The 22,575-nt window shown below is 38.6% G+C and overlaps 1 protein-coding gene across 2 annotated transcripts in view; it reads left to right on the forward strand.

Annotated features, from left to right (window-relative positions):
- slc25a21 (solute carrier family 25 member 21) overlaps positions 1 to 22,575 on the forward strand; it is a 154,569-nt gene that overhangs the window by 93,674 nt on the left and 38,320 nt on the right. For both annotated transcript variants that reach the window (XM_042338102.1, XM_007893353.2), the window contains exon 2: positions 21,493 to 21,541. In XM_042338102.1, the coding sequence (XP_042194036.1) occupies positions 21,493 to 21,541 (49 nt within the window). The remainder of the gene's footprint in view (positions 1 to 21,492; positions 21,542 to 22,575) is intronic.

Here is a 22,575-nt window from a genome sequence, read left to right on the forward strand (position 1 = left end):
AGTCTGAACGATTACCTCAAGTAGCTAGACTCTTCCAATTGCCCTAATAAAAAAAATATACATACATGATTATCAGGAGAGCTCAGATACCCTCCTTCCCCCCTCTCTCTCGTGCGCGCACACACACACAGTATTTAGAGGGCCCAGACCAGTAGGCAACAGTTGCTTGTTGCTGTTTGGTGTTGCTCACAAAATCTCACAAAACGTGACAATTTTACAGTTTATTATAAACAACAACAGCAACAAAATAACATTTGTAAAGCACCTTTCACATCGGGAGGATGTCCCAAGGGTGGCTGAAGACACGGCCGAAAAGGAGGATCTTGAGTCATGCCTTGATGGAGGCAAGGGAGGGAGCAAGGCGAAGGGATTGTGGGATGGAGTTTCAAAGGGTGAGGGCAGAGAGGCTGAAGCTCGACCAAATATAAAATATTAGATTTGGCTTAAAATCTTGACTTAAAAGTAAATAAAGCAGTTACTTATGGCTGAATCAAGTTATGAACCAAATATCAATACCTAGAAACATCAATCAAATCTACCTTCCTTCTCCATTGGGACAAGTATTGAGAGCCACTTTCTGGTAAGAACTTCAATATCATCCCTTGTTTCAGATGTTTCAGATGTTAGGGACAAAGAATCTGAAGGCTTGGCCACTGATATTGGTGCGGAGAGGTTGGAGATGTACAGCAAGCTCAAATTAACCCAGCTAAATACTAGGAATAGTAGTGTCTAGCTCTACTATTTATACTGAATTTCATATTGGACAGAATACGATGCTGGAGCAGCTTTGAATATTTATTATAAATATTTTTGGATTTGCCAGTGTTTATTATTTTAAGGATATACAGCTTTTATTTTAAACTTTGCTTGATTTTCCATTGATATGAAAACATAGTGCTCGTAACTAATTAAAGCAGTCCAATAGAGGCTGCCCCAAACGTTGTACCGTTCGTGGCTCAGAAAAAAGAAATTACAAGTGGAGCAGAGGAGGATCAAGTATGTGTAGAAAATTTATTACTGTTGAGAAGTGAAGTAAGAATGAAAGAAGAGGAGGTGAAGCAAGACTATAAAACGGAACTCGCAAAGGGAAAAAATACAAGTATAACTAAATAAACACTAAGCCAAGAAAAGGAAAAAGCAGGTACAAGCTCAACTAATAACAACAACTTGCATTTATATGGTGCCCTTCATGCGGGGTAGTATCTCAGAGTGCTTAAACAGCAAACAGTATTCAATTGAAACCATGTCAGTCAATTATTGGGTAGAGATGGTAATCCTTTGAATGCCAATACCTTTCCTTGAAGAACCTCAATTTCTCAACATGGTACTTTACTACAAATTACTTAGAATTTGATTTAACCACAGTATTGAACACAAAGTGATGAAAAAGTAAAATGATCTCAGAACCTCTGCTCAAATATCAAAGCCATTTTTTTTCAATTTTTGTTCCGTAAATTTGCAAACCAAATTTTTGTTGCATATTTAAATACTGATAATCACCTAAAATACCACCTTAATTAAATGATACTAAAATGGCTCTATTCACAGCATCAGGTCCCGGTTCCTGCAGATGTAACAGGATGGATTAAATTGCATTGCAGTGTTGGAGTGCCTGCAAGACACACATGATATAAATTTAAAAGCTATACACCGCGGATGCTTGACATGAACATATGTGACATGACATGAACATACACCCAAATTTTTGAAGATATTTGAAACATAAGCTTTCTAACCAGTAATTTGCCCCAAAAAGATAAATTACTGCCTAAGTTGCAAAACCTTCATTGTTTCAGTAATAAACCATTGCTACAACTTTCCTTTTTGGTCAGGCACATGAGGAAACCCATCGCCATATTTAAGAATACCCAACTCAGACTTAAAATTCCACATATATTGTAAATGCCACCTTCACAAGGGTGTTTTCCTGTGCCTGGAATGCACTTTCTCCCAAGAGAGACACATCTTTCTGTTCTAATTCCAGAGTGCAATTTGTGGTACCGTTGGTATCACATGGCTTTTCATTAAGATCACTGTCTGGCAAGTGACAGGCTATTGTAGCTATTGCTCCAAGTCATTTATCTAATGGTTGCCTGTGTGGAATTGGTACTTTACCACATGACTCTTGGGGAAAGGTCAAATACCTCTGGGATCACCATCATTGTAGCTTGAATACTCTTCATTGGATCCTTGCTAAAAACAAAATATTTCCCAGTTGCAGAGGGGACTAGGAATTAGGGTAAGGAACTGTACATCTGCAGTTTAACAAGTTGTAGGTGCAGTCACGCCCCGATCTGAGTCGAAACTTGCTTAGTTGGGTAAATTCTGTAAACATGGTTACAAAAATAAAGAAAAGCTTGCTAACTGAGTCAGACAATAATTGCTGCCTAACACCCAGATTCTACTTTCAACACTGTCATGACTTACCAAAGTCATAAAATAATTGTTACCAAAAGAACGTCACAGGTGCAAACACCTAAAGCGTGGTGCAGTGGGAGGGCAATAGTTCCTCTGGGCCAGGGATTTTAAGTGACACTTTGATGGACTCAAAGACCATAGAGTTAGTGAAAACGAAAGAAGGTGCAGAGTGAATCACTAGCTTTCCCAACAGCTGTGTGATCACACTAGGGTGCTGATTAATTTTCATAACTTCCTGCGCAGGTGTTGAACAACCTCCTGTTGAATTTGGCTTTCATCCATTTGCATCTAAAAGTAGGAAATTATGGGAGGGGAAAGATTTCTTCTCTCACTCTCGGGTTGTAGATTTATTCATCTTTGTACTGAAATGAGTTGGATATTTTTGTTGGATGTGCGTAAGGAAAAAAGTCATCACAGCTCCATTTTCAAAAAAATACAGTAATATGCACATGCTCCAGTGTATGTTTTCAAGTTAAACAACCAAACATTCAAATAAAGATGCCCTGGGTAAGCAAATGTTGCTGCCACACTATCCTTGAATGCAAAACAGTAAACCTCTTTATTTTATCTGCCCAATACCATGCAGCTGACAATAGCTGGGAGGGGTTGGTTGGTCAAAGCCTGGAGCAACTGAACCTCATCGCTCCATTGGCCCTCTGTTTAACTGTCCCATGTTTGACACATTTCTCCCATCAATTTCCCTTTGATAATAATAATCCTTGCATTTGATATAGTGTCTTATGATGTCTTCGAGACTCCTTAAAGCGCTTCACAGAATAAACGATAAAGTGAATTAACAGTATATTTTGTGGGTGAAAAGCGGCAGCCAATCACCACAGCAGTGTCCCTCAAACAGGCATGGATTAAGTCACCAAATTATTATTATTTTTTTTAAGGGATTATTTCCCCCAGAAAAGCATTCCACCAATCGACTGACAATTGGGTTCCTACTTACTACAAGGTAAACAGAGGCAAAATGTGCCTAACTTTTCTGCCTGGGAATCAAACCCAGTTCTTCTCGCACAATGCTCATAATTATGAGCATTTCGAAATCTGAATTGCGTTGTTATTTTGTATGTCTTTTTATCCATTTGCTTAAATTATATGTGGTATTTCTATGTACGTAACAATCTTTCGAAACAATTGGCGCAGAAAACAAATCTTTTTTTTACCCTTTTGTACCCTTTTGTCCCGGCAACCTCTTTCGCAGGTGGTAAATGGGCAGAAAACGTGACTCCTCTATATACAGTATGCCAGGAGTTAACCATTTGTAAAGAGGTTAGCAACTGTAAAACATTGCAGAAAATTACATGCTTAAAATTACGTGCAGAAGTCTAATTATCCTTCAGATTCCATTTTGCAATTTATTGTTGACTTTCTCTTCTTACATGAGTGATCTTCTTTAGTGCGTGAATAAAACCAGAAAATTCAATGCGCTCTCTTTCAGGCCATTTATTTCAGTTGTATTTCCAACTCTACTACCCAGTTTTCCAAAATGATCTTCAGAGTCATTGTTTCTCATGATTGTACTGTGAGGCAGAGTGACTGGCAGATGGAATTCCAGAGGTTGGGGGCAGAGTGGCTGAAGGCTCTCCCGTCAATGGTGGGGTGGGTGGGTCGGGGGACGTGGAGCAGGCCAGAGCTGGCTGAGCGGAGGAAATGGGCAGGTTGGTAGGGGGTTAGGAGGTCACAGAGGTAGGGTGGGGCAAGGTCATGGAGGGCTTTGTAAGTGAGGACCAAGATCTTGAACTGGATCTTCTGAAGGATAGGCAGCCAATGGAGTCGGGCGAGAGTGGGGAAGATGTGGTCATGGAGTTTGGTGCGGGAGAGGACACAGGCTGCAGATAATCCAGAACTCTACAGAACTCTGGAGGGAAGAGTTGGGAAGGCCCACAAGCAGGGAGTTTGCATAGTCGAGCCTGAAGGTGATGAATACATGAACAAGAGTTTCAATGGCCTGAGGGGTGAGATAGTGACGGAGTTGGGCGATGTTACGGAGGTGAGGGAAGGCAGAGCGGGTCATGGCTTGAATGTGGGGGAGAAAAGACAGTTGAGGGTCGAACAAGACACCTAGGTTCCTGACTGGCTTGGTGAGTTGTAGTGTGCAATCATGGAGGTTGATGCTGCCAGAGCCTGAGGTGTTGAGGCGCTGGCGCGAGCCAATCAGGAGGGCCTCAGTCTTGTTCACATTCAACTGAAGGAAATTTGCCCTCATCCAGGACTTGATGTCCGACAGGCAGTCAAAAACAATAATACATTGGTCATTTTCAATCCACGAACTGTTTGTGGGATACTGCTGTGCACAATTGGCTGCCGCATTTCGTCCACAAATATACAATCAATTCACTTTACAGTATATTCTGTGAAGCGCTTTGAGACGTCTAGAAGACGTGAAAAGTGCTATATCAAATGCAAGGATTATTATTATTGGTTGGATTTGAATCAGTCCCAGAGGTGAAAGGACAATATACTATTCAATGAAGCAAGATATTTATATTTCCTAATGTTTTTTAACTTCTCTAATACTGTCCAGAAGGTGTCCTACTTGCCAGAAGGTGATTTCTCATGCTGAGGTATGGTTCCAATGTTGTCAGAGGCTCTCTGGTATCTTAGTTCTGCACATTCTTCATGCCATGATGGTAGACAGTCAGTGTTCATAGACAATTCAACCATGGAGCCCAATTTTGTCCCCCACTCAATATCCACATGTTTCCAGCAGGGTTTGTTGGAAAGTGACACACAGCAGAAACACTGGCTGATTTGCTCCTCTTTCACCCAGAGGCACTGAGGTCAATTTGTAACACTCAACTGTTGCTCCGGCTGAGTGACTTCTCTCCTTCCTATTGAGAAACACCAAGCTTCCATTCATGCCTCCTATTGAACACCTGGCTGAGAGATTTCATCTGATAGCTAACAAGAATCTTCATCTTTGTCATGCGATCCAAGGAACACTAATCCGCTATAGTACTGTCCAGCTGTACAATTTAGCTTCATTGGTTTCACGGCAGAGTGACATGCAAAACAAAGTGTGCAGGGCTTTACTGCATCAATGTTGATATCCCATTGAAGCTAATAGTATAGAAACAGTCCTTTTTTCCCATTGTGTTCATGCCAGCTCTCTGAAAGATCTACAAGATGATAATTTGGAAATAAAGTATAAACTTATGGTTAATATACATTAAATTCCTGATAATTCGACCTGGCTTAACTTGTCATTACCACTTAAGTCATTTTGCTGTCAATATCCTGTCTGCATTTATTTATGTATTTAAACATATGCCTAACTCGCCACTCCGGATAAATTGTCATTGAGCGCTTTTCCCATGTAGCAAAGAGTTATCAGGAGTTTAGTTGGCAGCCGGGCTGTGCAAAAAAAAAGTTCCATTGATGACAATCAGTCATATTTATTAGATTTTTGTGGGGGTGGCTACATTCAAATTTTGTACATTCAAATTCACAGGGACAATTCAAATACCCGGTAGGATGAAAATAAAAGAAGAAAGAGATCAGACCAAATGTATAGAAGTGGAGAAAATCATAGACGCATAGAAACCTACAGCAAAGAAGGAGACCATTTGGCCCATCATGCCTGTGCTATTTTTGCAATAGCAGGGCTTTCGTCTTCAAACCATGGTTTATAGGAAGCAATCAATTATTGGTGCAAACATCGCTTTCATTGTTAGCCTCATTTTTTTAAGCATGGGATGAAAGTGCCCAAAGCCATTTTTGGCAGGTTCTTTCTCTTTTAATCAATTTAATTTGAATTGTGGTGATGGAGAAAACAGAAGTTGCGACAACAGTGTTGAAGGAAGTCACAGGAATGTGTTAAAAAGTTGATTTGCCAGGCAGGGCAATCCCTGGCAAAATCCAAGGACTAGCCCTTTCTTGACATTGACACATGCCATCACTTTGAGAATTATATACAGAAATTACATCATCTGCCTGTGTATAACTTTTATGTGTTCTTTGCAACATCTGGCACACAGCAGTGAATGTTGGCAGCCACTTTTATATTGGCTGTGGCAAACTGCAATACAAGATTTGCTTTCACATATAACCAGTGGCCTAGTTTTAAGTGGATTTAGTTGTCTTTATTGAATGCTTGCTCACAATGAAGCAGGCTAAATTTTCACGTATCGTGCCCATTTTTTCATTAGAAGCCTCCACTAACACAACGCTTGGTTGGTTACCTTCCTGCAGAGACCTACAGGATTTGGTCTTGTTACATGCAAATTAAATAAACCTGCAATGCAAAATGACGCATGCAATGCCCAATAAGCATCGATTTGCAAAGAGGGATTAAATGAAAATGGGCTGAATTTGTTCAATGTTGCAGTTTTATGAATGAATTGTCTAATACAATTTAAATACAGTTTGTGTGTGGATGAAATGGTAGGAATTTTGTTGATTTTAAAAAAAATCTATCTTTTTGTTACTTGGTTATAATGGGAGTTTTGTTTTTAACAATTGTTGTTTGATAGACATACAGTGTATTTATTATTACAGCACAATTTGTAGACAATTAGGGGGTGAATTTCCTCTTTCTGATGAATGAATGTAAAAAAAGGCATAAAAATGATTTGCACTAAGATAGGCTGGATGCGCTAGCATTAATGTTACTAGACTTAGTTACATTTAGAATTTGAATTCATAATCTTTATCTTTTTCCCTTCCTACTTTAAGTATATACAAGTGTCATGCTCTTAATATACTTTTGGGCTCTGCTGCACTCGGGATAGCTTGTCTACAGATTTTTCCTATCTCTCTCCCTCTGTTGAACTGCATCATCACCTGTATTAGATGTTTCCCTACCAACTGCAAGCTTTATTCATATTTACAATTCTCCGTCCCATCACTCCATACCAAATCTCTCATAGTTTCTGAACACTATGTTGTACATTCTCATTAAATGCTATAATTTTAAAAGGAACTGACCTCTAAGCACACAGATCCACATGACTCTTCATTTTATTAACCAGTCTCTGTTATTGTTAAGAAGAATTCTGTCATGTATATAGTGGAATTTATGCAGCCTTGAAGGTAACTCTCTGGGGAAAGCAAATAGGCCCAAGTGGGTGTGGCAGGTTGACAGATGTGTTTCTGCTCTCCCAACTCCATTGGACAAATAAATACATGTCCTTCTCACTTCTTGTAATCTCTTTTTTTATTTTCCTAAGTTTGTTTCAACAACAACAACTTGCATTTATATAGTGCCCCTCATGCAGGGCAGTGTCCCAGAGCATTTCCTCTTGCCACTGCTCCTCACATATCACTCTGCTCTAAGGGATGTGCAGACAACTAACATTGCCTCTTGGTCTGTGCTAGCACTAATAACTGGCTAGCGGAAAGCAAGTGAGATTGGCCAAGTCTGACTCTCTCTGTTTATTTTTCCCTTTGCTTCGCTCCCGGCCCAGCTGAGATTGCTAACAAACAGCTGGGTCTTCCTGTTATTGGGATCAGCAGTTTGCTGCAGTTGCAGTCTTGCTCAGGGGATGATTTTGAAAGGCAGCATCACTGCTATATGGCATTTCCTGCTGACAGGAATGAAATATTAAACCGTGCACATTGATCAAATCATGTTTTGCATAAAGAAGCCCAAGTCTTCCAGCTAATCATGCTCTGGAGTTGTGAAAGCACATTCCCACCCTCCTGTAGCCCTGGTGATGTCTGCCTTACCGTCACAGCCTCTGAGAGCATTAGGACCAGACATGTGAAAGTGCACTAGGCTCGAGAAACATATAAAAGAAATGCCAGTTAATGCTGTGGGAGTTCATTGTTTTAGTTTTGTAAAAGATTGTTTAAACAAAGCGTCTGCTCCAATCTTACAAGGACTGCTGTACAATTTTGGTATTAAAATAAATGTTGCTTATTGTAAGAAATGTACTGTGATGTCTCCCTTTTCTATGGTTTATTGCTTTGTATGGTTCAGTAAGGGTAGAGACTGATTTTTAAAGTTATTTTATATTATTTGATAATAAATAGATTTCTTATTGCCTTTTTTTATTTTGTAAATTTTCTTCTTGCCACCATCTATACTAAGTATAAGACTTATTTATCGCAAAATGTTCATTCAAATATGAAGATTTGTGGATAATGTTATCCAGCTTCAAACATTCTGCAATTAAAAGGGGGTAAATTCAGATCAAATCTGCAGAAACACTGCTTTAGTGAGCAAGTTGTAAACTTATGAAACAAGCTCCCAAGGGAGACAGTGGAAACAGAAAGTGTTGACACTTAGATACAAATTGGGATAGAAGATTGCTTGAAGGCTTAGTTGAGGAGGGACAGGAGGAGGCTCATGTCAAGCATAAACACCGGCATAGACCAGTTGGGCCGAATGGCCTGTTTCTGTGTTGAATATTCTAATGTATTCTAATGTATTCTAAAAAGTGATAGATTTCTGTTAGGAAATAATATCTTGGGATACAGTATATAGTTTGGGACACAACAGGTCATGCAACTGCCAGGATGGTGGAAGGCAAACTGGGTGGACCTTGGTCTTCTTTCACCTAGCAAATTCTTATGGTCTTATGTAAAGGGTTCTGTTTACAGTCCGACCTACTTGTCTCTAGCAGAGCAGCGATTTGCCCGTCAGATGTACCATTTGCTGAATGCCTGTTTATCTGTGATTCTACATTACAGATGAAAATACAGATTTTTAAGTCAGTAATTCCAGTTAGCGTACACTTTCACCAGATCTGGGACCTCCATAACCTCGCCCAAATAGCTTTTCTTGACCTATAAGTCTAGAGAGTGAGTGTTTGCAGCCTATTTATTTTAGTGGAGTCCTGTAGTGTATTGTTTAGAGCACTCGCCTCGTAAGCGAGAGGACCTGGTTTGATGCCCAGACAGGGTAAAATGATACGCAAGTTTCATCACTCCACACTCTCTGTTTACCTAGCAGTAAGTAGGAACCCGTTTGTTAGCCGATTGGCAGATCGCATTTCTGGGAGTAATAATCACTTTAAAAAAAATAATAATTTGGTGACTTAATCCATGACTGTTTGTGGGACACTGCTGTGTGCAATTGGTTGCTGCATTTCCCCACAAAATATGCAGTCCATTGACTTTACATTATATTCTGTGAAGCGCTTTGAGATGTCTCAAAGACGTGTTAAGGTGCTATATCAAATGCAAGGATTATTATTATAATTTAACTGGTGGGAATGGGAGAAGGAGGACCTGATCCTATTCTCACTTAGTATCCACATGTATGTGCCTTCCAGCAGGGATCACTGGATAGTGATCAGGAACAGGAAGCCAGATTTATTTTCTCCTCCTTAACCCGGGAGCACTGAGCTGAACTGTAGCACCCCATTCTACTGGCGGAGAGCAGCTAACTGAGCACAGACCAGAAATTGAACCTGCAGCCTATTTATCTGTACAACTCAGTGGCACCCTGGATTGTGCCTTTATCCCCAAGGATATCAAGCAAGCCCTTTCCTTATTCTTAAATGATGATCAGTGAATAGCAATTAATGGTAGACATAGTGCAGAATTTAGCTTCATAATAATGTCCAGTGAAAACTGAAATATGGTGAGTAAAGGTTCAGCAAGTAAATATATAAATGTTAAAAAAAGGAACAAAGTTACTGCCTCCTGTCATATAGGAAATGCTCAATAATATTGCCACATGATGGATCGGAGGGTTAGAACAAGGGATCTGTTTGCAGAATCAAAGGAGAAATACAGAGAATTAAGAACCTTGTGTGTATTTCAGAACAATTATCTGCACAACTCTTCATATATTCCTTTAAGAAAATCACAGAGGTATTTGGCACAAAAATGCTCTGTGAATGCTTACAGGGCAACAGCTCATTACAATACATACCAGCCTCCACATAGTTCATACATGTCGGAATTAAACCGGTTTTTGAAGCTGCCTTAAGATAAAATGATTGTTAAAATACTGATCAAAGGGAAAGGAGAACTCCAGTGGGAATCACATAAATATACTAACAAATCATCATATGAACAATTAGGTATTCAGTTTAATCAGCTAAATGGTATTTGATAAGAGATCAGTGGAGAACTGTAATTAGTGTTTCTTGTAGTCGGTTCCCACACCACTAAACTGTGTGCCTTTTATTTTCACAGCCCACACACAGCACTTTATTTTTGGTTGTGGAATTTTGTGTCATCAAGGAATTATATACAAAATAATTGAAATTGATTTCCATTGGGCCTTCTCACGATTTGTGCCAATGAAGAAAGGACTTCCCACAAGACAGCAAACTTGACAAGGAAAGCTAGGACTCTTCAGCCTTTGAAAGAGTCTGGTAGCGTATTAGTTAGACCACTCGCCTCGCAAGCAAGAGGACCTGGGTACGATTTCCGGGCAGGGAGAAATGTTAGGCAAGTTTCCTTACTCCACTTACCTCTCTTTACCTCGCATTAAGTAGGCATCTGGTTGTTAGTCAATTGGCAGATTGCTATCTGGGGATAATAACCCCTTCAAAAAAAAATAATTTGGTCACTCAATCCACAACCATTTGTGGGACACTGCTGTATGCAATTGGCTGCCACGTTTCAACCACAAAATATACAGTCAATTCACTTAACAACATATTTTGTGGAGCACTTTGAGATGTCTTAAAGATGTGATAGGGAGACAAATGCAAGGATTATTATTATTATCTCAGAGGAGATCTGTTAGAGGTGCACACAATACTAAATGGGATAAAGTAAACCTGGATTTTTTTTAAAAAATAGCAAGGTATCAAAAAAGGACAATACATGTTTAGGGCTGTAAAGTGCAATATCAGGACAGACTCTGTAGAGTATTTCTTTACACTGAGGGTAATTAATAGCTTGGATAGGCTATCAGGAAGAGTAGTAGAGGCCAGGGCTCTGGGCTGATCTAAGAAACAGTTTGATGCTGAAATGGGGAAGACAGCAAGTTGGGTATCCTGGAAGGATGAGATCAAATGGAACCAAGGGCCTCGTTCAACCATAACTCTCTTGTGAAGGTTCAAAAAGCTGTTTCATCCACTGATCACTGAGCACCCAAATAAAGCTGGCATTAATCAGTGCTGACACCATTGTGTGCCACTAAGCTGTGATGGGCAGGAGGTCGATTATGCCTCTAGAATATGAATGTTCGCTGAGCGCTAGTTTCATACTGCTCTGAGATGATGTCAAGTGTGTTGCTGCCAATATATTTTTAAAATGTTACTTGTGGTCCTGGTTTGGTTCTGCCTTTAACCAATCTTTACTGCTGCTCGTGAGAGTGCACAAATTGGCTGCTGAGTTTCACCCACAAAATACACAATCAATTCACTTTATAGTATATTTTGTAAAGTGTTTTGACACGTCTCAACAATGTGATAAGGCACTATATAGCCTCGGTTGTATCAATGCGAAACACCTTGAAGCTTTGATTTCTACATGTTGAATTATAGAGTTAATAAAATATAAATATGTAATTATAGTCTTTATTAGCACATTGAACCTGCTCTGGCATGTTTATATCTGTAAATATTGTTTTTGACTATTGAAAACATCTTATTTTTTGAAAACTAATTCAACCAGTAAAGTTCTTTCAGTATTTTTTTCTGAAGATTTCATAATTAGTGCCTAAAAATCCACTGTTTAAAATGTCTCAAACAGCAAACGCAAGAGAGTTAAGATTTTTTTTACGTGTGTGGTAAACAAATAATCCCTCCAAAATAAAACAATAATAAATTGGTCATTTTAATTCCACGACTGTTTGTGGGACACTGCTGTGCACAATTGGCTGCCGCATTTCGCCCACAAATATACAGTCAATTCACTTTACAGTCTATTCTGTGAAGCGCTTTGAGATGTCGAGAAGACGTGAAAAGCGCTATATCAAATTGAAGGATTATTATTATTATATCAAATGCAAGGATTATTATTACAAGTTGCATGCTTGTGTGTCTACAACACAAAATTCTGCATTGTGGAATCATGCCCCATGTGTTGACCTTTTGAAGGATGCTTCCTATAAATTATATAGCCTGTCCAGTTCATCAATACACCGATATTGACCTGAACTAATTGATTTATATGCACCAGGTGACGTTTTTATTTCACTTCATGAAAGCTTTTATTTTTTATGTGATATGATAACACTTTAGTATCTAATTTCTGAAGAATATAATTTTGTTTCAAGGCCCTTCAACGATAGTCATGGAAACAACCAAAAAATGATCAGCCCTACTGTCTTATTCAATTTGCTTTCAACTCATAATGTGATCTTGTTGCTCCAAACTGAAACACAGGTTCAATTAAAAGAGATTCAGACTGTCTGCAGCATTATAAGAATTGAATCGGTCGGATATTGTTTAAATGCAGAGCTTAGAAAGAGAGAGAGATAACAAAAAGCAAACTGCTGTAGATATTGCCAAAAGCACTCAACATCTACAATGCAGGTTCTTGCTAAAACTGAGTTAGATAAACACGGCTGAGTTCACCTACATTACCAGCAATCTGTCAGCCTAGCTCAATTGGTAGCACTTTCTACTCTGAGCCAGAGGATTGTGGGTCCAAGTCCCATGTCGGCACTTGGAATTCATATAGTCTAAACTGATGCTCCACTGCAGAGCTGGGGGTGGGGGTGGGGAGTCTCGTTGTTGGATGTGCCGTCCTTCGGATGAGATATTGAGCCAAGGTCCCACTTACCCTTTCAGGTGGATGTTAAACATTGCATGATACTCTTTGAAAAGAGAAGGGAGTTTCTCCTGGTGTGCTGGCCAACAATTCCCAAATAAAGTTGGTCACTCATTTCATAGCAAATTATTGGGAATTATTTTTTGTAAGATCATCTTAAAGAAGTATTTTTTTTTCATCTTTTTTCTTTTAAATTGCAATAAGAGGAAACTCGAATGCACACATGAGGCAGGAGGGATTAAAATTAAATGCTTGTATTTATATAGCTGGTTTCACGTCAGGAGGATTCTCAAAGCACTTCACGGGATTTTACTGCAAAGTGTAATAATTGTGCATTTGTAAAATAGAGTGTTAATTAATCTTCAGTTTAATTATTTATTGGAGCAAAATTAAGGGCAACTTTGCAACATTGATTCGGCAAGTGACTTCACACACTCAATTCATCGAAGCACTATAACCCAACAATAACAACAAGAAGATTACATTTGTATAGCGCCTTTCACGTCGGGAGGACGTCCCAAAGCGTTGAACACAGGAGAGAGAGGAGATTTCATTTCACCAAACTATAATAGATTAAACCCAATCTGATAACCATTTTTGGTGGGGAGGGAGGTGGAGAGTTAAATTTAGTATTTTTTTAAAATGAGAAGGATTTTTAAAAAAATTGATGTTCTTTCAAGGTGCACTGCCTGGAATCTGTTCCACAAATATATTCATATTTGATTTAGTGTAGTAGTATTTAGGCACATCATACCTGATCATGTAATATTATTATGATCATTGTTTGGGGTAAAGTATACCGTCAAATGAACTTTTTGAGCATTTGGAGAATGATGGATGGCCCTTTCAAAATACAAAGTGGACAGCTCACAGCATGCAAATTTAGCTGTGGCTTCTCTAGATTTCAGAATCTTTTGGGATTGTCAAACCATTAGAATTTCACATGTGGAGGCTTGTGAAGGGGACTGCCCCAAATGATAATCAACTCATTAATACTACTGACAGATATTGTTGGAAATTATTAAAACAGCAACGTTAAAAGAAATAAATTTTGAGTTTTAAGTTGTGTTTCCGTTGATCAACAGAGAGCAAATAGCAGCTATTGGTATGGTGTAATGTGATTTTCACCCATTGTCATGCTAAATCGACACAATGTAAATAAAACAAAAACTGTGACGCCAGTGGCAGATATACATCGATTCGGTGTAAATGTAATATATTAGGGAAATTTTATGTTTCTGAACTCGGATTGAATGAGCCTCCTGGGAATGGTGGCTGAGTACAATATGATCAGAATTCATCGAAACCCATAGCTCAAATAGATGGAAGTCAAACTTTCAATCTGTTGAATATAGAGGCTAGTAACTTCCACAGACAGCAGGATTTTGATCATTTCAATGAATGAATTACCAAAGCTTAACAACTTTTATCAGATTCATAGATCTTGAGCTGCTCTGAAGAATAAAGAATTTTAATTTCTTACAGACTTTTGTCAAGTCAAAGTATCTCAAAGGACATTGCAGTCAAAAACAGCAGCTATTTTGCACACAGCAAAATCCTACGAACAGCCATGAGGTGAATGGATGATTGTTGGCTAGGATACCAGGACAAACTCCTCATTCTTTTCAAATTATATCAAGGGATCTTTAACATTCACCTGTAGAACAGGGAAACGACATTGAAGGTTAATGTCTTTAAAGGATGACGTGAAAGCACTATTCCCTCTTTCAAATGAGAAGTAATATGTGGATTCTTGACTGTAATGATTGACTTAGCTTTCCACTTTGTAAAGAAACAATACAACTCCTCTGAGATGAACCTAAGCAAAGGCTGTTCTTTGTTACTTCAGAGCTTCACTTGATGCCCAAGTGTTGTGAAGGAGTTTGGGTGTTAATGCTTCTCATCCCATTTGTAAATGCCCAAAACCCTACTTGATCCTATGAAATCTACAAAATATTGGGGAGTGGTGGGGGTGGAATTGACAACTTTTTTTTTGCAGTTTTGCAGGAAAGAGTGTGGACTGGGAATCTTTCTGGTTTTCCTTTTGTAAAACAGATCTGATCCAGATGTTTTTGGCATATGCATCATGTGGAAGAATTACTGAACATCTTATCTACATACAGGATTCCTATAATAAAACAAGAGGTTTCAATTTTAATCAATAGGCTGCTGCACTAACAACATAAATCATTAGTAACACTCAGCAGGTCAGGCAGCATCTATAGAGAAAGGAAAGTGAGTCAACATTTCGGGTCCACGACCCTTCATCAGGACTCAATATATTTTCAGATTTCCAGCATGTGCAGTATTTTGCATTTTGTTTATATTCTCACTTTCCTTTCTCCATAGATGCTGCCTGACCTGCTGAGTGTTCCCAGCGACTTCTGTTTTTGTTTCAGATTTCCAGCGTCTGCAGTATTTTGCATTTTGTTTATAAGTCATTAGTCCTTAGTGGGAAGGTAAGACTGTGCTGCTGTTAAGATAAACTAATGAAAGCGTTTAGCTATTGCGAGATAGGTCTGTGATATTAGGTGAATAAAAGGGTGACAAAGGAGGCCTGAAAGCCTCTTTGGTCAGATGTACTTAATTAAAGGTAAATGAAGGACAGCTGCTCTTTATGTCGCCAGCGCACCTTTGATCTGTTGTACCCTTCAGACCCCTTTGGACAAGGTAGTTAAATGCAGGCCAGGAGGCCTATTTTAAAGATGTTAGGGCCCTTAAGGGCAAAGAAGTGACAGAAAGAAAAAGAGATGACAATTGAGGCAGCCGTAAGCCGTTAGCCGTATTCATTAGAGAACCCTAAACATGTCGACTGAAGGAAAGATATCCACATATGCAGATCAACCAAGCAACAGGAATTACAACAGCTTAGGGACACATGACTGGTCAGCTTTTCATGGAGGGGATTTTATCAAGCTGTTTTTAAGTATGCAGGGGAAAAAATATTACTTACACGTTTTCATTGCAAGAAGATTGGTTCAATATGGATAGAATCGGCTGCAGCTGTGATGGCACTAACACTATGTAACCTAGTGTTGACCTTTGCCGTTTCTTCAATTACATTTAGAAAACGTCCTCCTCAGTGCTCATTGATAGAAGGGATGTGTCACTGGGGTATGGCAGTGTTGTATTTAATGCCTTTGAAATGCTTGGTTCCATTTCTAAGACTTGGAGCATTATACTGTAAAATAATTATTGGTGTCTCAACTTGTTGAATCTAAATATAAAATAAGTGGATGGAGAAATTATGTGAAACCCTTTTCATTCTCCAGTCTGCATGGGAGAAATTAACTATTCTTACATTCCACACAACGCCTGAGCTCTCACAGTAAAATTCTGTATTTATAATTTATCAGAAACGTCAACTGAAACTCCATTTATTCTCAGGGGCTGTTTTTCCCCACAAGAATATGCCTTTTGATAAAACAGTAATACATTCTTCTTATATAATAAAATGTAAAAAAAATTCTTTACTGAAAACTTTGCTTTAACTGCATCGCTATACAAAAATACTCAGAATTGTTAAGAACACTTCCATGGGAGATTAGTTGAGATGATTAGTAAACATTTGAAGACCAACGCGATAAAATTGCATAAAATTTCTATTGGCAACTGTTTTTTATGTCGTTTTCAAAAAACAAGTCATTTCTATGGTTGTAGTTTTTTTTCTCTTCAAATATAAGGGGGGTGATAAAGAGATTTAAATTAAAAATAACGAGTTTGGTTTGTGCTACACTAATGTAACAGACTGAGGAATCCTGGAAGTATCAGACACTATGGAGGGAAACATGCTAACTGAGACGGGTATCACAAGGCCCCGCAATATATGCACAAGCCCCTAAGTGGTTCCAAGAGTCACAAGAATCTCAGGGTTATCACAAGCAAACTTATTTTTTAAATAAGCTATACAAAGACTTTGTTTTGCTTTTTTTCATTCAGAGTAAATCGCCATCATGAGACGGGTACAGAAAGTGAGAGTTTTTTAATGACTGGATTTTAACCTCTCTGTGCCACATACAGTATAGCAAAATGATTTTTCCACACATCCTAACTAGAAAAACCATATTAAATTGCCAACTAAACAACTGAACCACGTGTGGCCAAGCATCCATTTTATCTTTCTCACCGCTTATCTCCCATTAACATTAGTTTACACCAGGGACTTCTGACTTTAACCAAACAAAAAGTAATTTCCTTGCAAGAGGTAGTAAGGCAATGACTGTGCTTGTTGAATTTCTCATAGCTCACTTCCAGTCCATAGCCATTATTCTATGTGTTACCATTAGTGCTTGAGAATGATTGATTCAAAATTACCCCTGAAGGGTGCAGGAACTTGTACCCCAGCTCTTTACTACAGAACATGCAGTAAACTATATTCCTCAGTGAAGCTAGGCCAGGATTTATGCTCACATCTTCTATTTTGGAGTCAGGTATTGCAATGACTCAGAAGTCATTGTCCACGTTCCACATCTATTCTAACGTTGCCCCCATTTAGCAAAAGTTTATTCTTTCTGTGTTTTGTAAAGGGCTGGAGCTGTGAATCCAGTTGAATGGTATTTTGTTTTAGCCATCGTAATGTCAACATCCAGTAATCATTGACATGCTAATCTATTTCTCTTTTCTTTTAATGCATTTAAACGAATGTGAACGTGGACAAAAATGGTTACATTGTATGCATTTTAGCACCAGAGTCAAGTTTGTGTAAAAGTGATTGTATTCGGATTCTATTGGGTTTACCACAAAGAAACGAAAGTAGGTTTATAATTAAACCAAACTAAAACATCAAAATAGTCACTTAACCAAACAGCTGCCATCACTAAACACAGGGCTGATGTACCAGCTAGTAGAAGGGTGTATTTTGTTTGGAGTTGTGCCACACTTGACCGAGCCTTCAGCTCCCCTCTCGACTTTCTACCCCCTCCTCGCTCCCTCCCTTCCCTCCCCTCACCCTGACCATTTCCCCCCTGCTCGGGTCCTGACCCAACTGTCCAGCGCCTTGGGACGTCCTTCCGACATGAAAGGCGCTCTATAAATGGAATCTTGTTGTTGTTGTTGTTTGCATCAATTAATTTCACATTGTAGATTCTTTGTATTTATTTGAAAGGCTCTTATTGTGAATGGTAAACTGTCCATTTGCTTATTGTTTCACATCCAGGCCTCATCATCTGGCAATGTTAGAGCTAAATCTATAGTCAGTGCGGATCATGGAGTAAAATACAGGTACTTTCAGGTGACTTTCTGAAGAAAGCAAGAGTTGATTCATGGCATTCTCAGATTGTGAACAGATTTATGCTGATCATATTTTATAGTAGCTCTACTTACATTTAGTTTTAACATCACAGAAACATTTCAAACATCTTGCAGTAGTTTAGCCTGGGTCAATTGCAGGATTAAATACAAAGGCATAGCTTTCCTAAAATACAGTTTTCTTAAGTTGTTTGCAAATGATTGGCAGAATGTTTGCGGAAAAAAATAAGCATTTTGAAATAAATTACAGAAAATAGCTTGTAACAGTTCTGCAAAAGTTGTTTTCAAAACATTTCTCATCTTTAAATATTTACTGCAAATTATGTATTACATTGTAAATAAGGTTACATTTGAGTCCTTGGCATATATTCAAGATGCAAGTTAGAACTTTTTGAGATGATTCCTAATATACAGGATTTTTAAAATTAATTTAACATTGCCTATATTCTGTTTGGTCATAGTGTAGTGCTCCCAGTTAACATCCTGTAATCCCAAGACACTATTCAAGATAAATGACAACACCAGATCTTGGCTGCAGTTTTCTGGACCAAAAAGCTATGAATGAATGAATTTGGTCTTAGTTTATAATATGTTTCAAGTTGTGAAGCATTTGTAAGAACTAGTATGATTTTGTACAATTTTGTCAATTGTGCTACGAAAAGACTGGCAATATAATACCTGACTGCCTGAGATGAATAGAAAATGTATTGATCTGGACTGCTCAACTCAGTGACTAGTGTTAATGGTTTGGTTTTCAATGTACAAAGGGCATTAATTTACAGCACTTACTCTGAGTTGTCAGGAATATAAATCGCAGTCTCCCAGTTGATGGCATGTTCCGTGCTATAAAATTTTGCGATGTTGCTCCTGGTGCCTAAGAACTTAGATTTATTAGTGTTCACCTTAATTACTTCAAGTTTGTCTTCTTGAGATGAATAAAAGTATTTTTTTAAATATATAAGTTTCAAACCAAATTCCTTGCTGAAGTGTGACCGTTGAGCAACATATTTTCTAAAGTGAATTTTGTGCAGTATAAGCCTCAAAAAAAGCAGATTTAAGATCTCATTTGATCTGCTTTCAAATGCAACTTGATTAAATTCTTAAGCTTCCATCTTGACACAGAAATAATTCCATGTGAAAGCTTTTGCATTACAGCTCTAGAGTAATCCATTTCCTCCTTGTTGGTAAGAAAGCAGACAGCAGTTAACTTAAGTGCAACTCTATTTGGGTTTCTGGATCCTTATGCAAGCGAGTTATGTAATCTACCGAAATTGCAATTTGGGGAAAAAAAATTGGCTCTATCAATTTCATTGATTTTTGCTATAATAAAGCAACATGTAATAGCAAGGTTTGTTACTCTGTAAGAGTAACGGGAAGAAAGAAAATTGGAGAGGAACAACATTGACCTAGTTAAACAGCTTTGAAGCAGTCAACAACTTAAGACTTTGAAGCAGTCAACAATTTAGACTGAGTTTATACTGTCAGGAGGGAACCCGCTTCAGTCCCAACAGCAGAACGATGTGAAGCTTGACACCAGATTTAAATCTAGGATTTCTTGCTCCAAATTGCATCTGATCAGAGCCTTGATTAAGCAAACACACAATGCTGATGATTTAATGCTGCAAGGCTTATTGTTTTCCAATATTATTGAGGCGTTGATTGAGTGGCAATGATTAACATTATCATTGCTAGTTAATAATATTAGAATAAAGTTTTAACATTTTCGTGCCCTCCAAAGGCTAGCGAGCTTTCAAGCAACCAAGGACAGAGCAAACCCAGTGTTATATGCACAAAATACGTATTTGTACAGCATGTCATACTCACCCATTGCTTAGATAGTACATCAGGTGAATAAAATAAAAAATAATAATAATCCTTGCATTTGATTTAGGGCATTTCACTCCAGGAGAATGTCTCAAAGTGATTCATAGACTTGTGTATTCTCCAGGCAAACGCAACGGCCAATTTGAGCACAGCAATGTCCTACAAACAGCCATGAGGTTAATGACAGATTTTATCTGGGGAATTGTTATCCACGGCATAACTCTACTGTGTATATAATGCAGTGATTGATTCAAATTCATTGTGTGGATAGTGCAGGAAGTGATTCACAACCATTGTGTATATTGCACATTGAGATACTCACATTCAATATGCCAATCCCGTATCATCCTGTTCACTCCCTCCGCTCAGCAAGCTGTGGTCTGCTCCACATCCCCTGTCCAGCCCGCCCCACCATCAGCGGTCGGACCTTCAGCCTTTCTGCCCCCACCCTTTGGAACTCCATCCCACATTCCCTTTGCCTTGCTCCCTCTCTTGCCTCCTTCAAAGTGGATCTCAAAACCCTCCCCTTCGACTGCGCCTTCAGCCACCCTCCATGTCCTCCACCCTCCCCGATCCCGACCCCCAGCTCAGGTCCAAATCACTGACTGTCCAGCGCATTGAGACATCCTCCCGACATGAAAGGCGCTATACAAATGTAATCTTGTATTGTATGTAATCCAGTTTAGTGTTTCAAAAATTGCACTGTAAGATTGTACTGGATTTGGTCTGTTCAGTATAGTCTTCAGTGTCATTAAAAAATGTTTTGGTACTTGGATAATAGAAGTATCAAGGGGTATAGCGAAAGGGCAGACATTGAGATTAAAAGATCTGTCAAGATCTAATAAACCAATGGAACAGGCTTGATGGGCTAAATGGCTTTGTGTTTCTATTTTCTATTGTTATACTCTGTGTCTGAATTTACAAATAGGTATATACATGTCAACAAAAGTTGACAAGGTGCATTTAATACAATAAATTTGTTTTGGCTGGGAAGTTTTAAATCATGTTAACATGATCGATTTTAACTTGTTTTTGTTTGACGGATGTATTATGCATGCTGGAATAAACCTCATATTGGGTTGTGTAGAATTGTCAGCGAATTAACTTCTCATATATATTCTGTGGTAAATGTAATTACTGTAAGATGGGTGTATTATTATCTGTGGTTTCTTGCCTTATGGTTTGATAAGAAATTTCAAAGCTGGTTTCTAATACACACCTGTATTTGTTTCTTGTTTATTCACTTCAATTAACTTTACTTAGTACAGTATAGTTGACCCTTCACACAAGACTAACCACTAGACTGGCGAAGCACAAAGTGTTGTTTGTGGTGATGTTCACTGGATGCCTGTTCTCTTGTCACCCACATAGGTCTTGTGGAAATTTGCCTGATGCATCCCCTCGATGTGGTGAAAACCAGGTAAGGCTATGCTTCAACAAGTTTTATTGATACTGGAAGTCGTCCAGAATGCGAGCTGTCAATCAGCTGATTAAAGTGTCAGGGCTTGCCAAAGGAATTGGTGGATTAATGCCATTCCATGAAAAAGCATTCTGGGAAAATTTATGTTTTCTTGTTTTGTCATAGACAGAGAGTGGTGCTACTTTTTTTTTAACCCTTTCACCACAAAATGTTCTTGTGCAAGAACAATGCCAGCAAACTCCAGTGCTTTTTCAGGGCTTATCAATAACAGGATAAAATCTTGTGTAATGCAGCATCATTTGCAATGAAGAATATGACCAGAAGCTCTTGTCATTGTTAATTACATACCTTTCAAGCTGCTTCTTCCTTAAAGTTCGCTCCTGTCTTTTGAAGTGATTTTTTTAAAGTTGTTGCAAACAAGGTTGGGTGGATTGTGCCACAGATTAGCATGTGACTCAGACCGACTGTTGTAGTGCATGCATCAGTCTTCAATCAGAAAGAAATTCTCCTTCACGCAAGTACCAACATGGGGGGTGGGAGGAAGGCGTTGAATTATGTTCTGAGTAGTCAAGATGAGATCAAATTCCCTGTGCGATCAGGGTTTGTCAATGAAAGAGGAGACTTCTCTAAGGTATACTCAGTATTCCATTCAGTTTCATTGTTTAGCTGATGAGCTCTTGATCAGTTTGCTAACTCATTAACTCCTGTGCCAAATTGGCTTGATTTAAATTGTTTGCTGGCTGCCGTTAGCCGTGTGACATAGGTTTGAGCACAGATTCACATCACGTTAAGTGTTTCACTCCAGTTTGTAACCGAGTACAGCAGCAAATAGCAGTTGCATCAAAGCCAGTGTAACATAAGACGAGAACACTTTAGCTTGCTGTTCCTGAATTGATGCAATTTGCCCATTAAATGAAAAGACTTGAGTTTCCAAGGCAAACTGATGACAGTGGGAGAAGGGGAAAATGGGAAATTTCTCACTTTACATTGTTTTGATTGGAGCTTTCAGCCCAATGGACGCATTGTTTCACATT

Source organism: Callorhinchus milii, unplaced genomic scaffold (genome assembly GCF_018977255.1).
Source record: "Callorhinchus milii isolate IMCB2004 unplaced genomic scaffold, IMCB_Cmil_1.0 Scaffold9, whole genome shotgun sequence".
NCBI lineage: Eukaryota > Metazoa > Chordata > Chondrichthyes > Chimaeriformes > Callorhinchidae > Callorhinchus > Callorhinchus milii.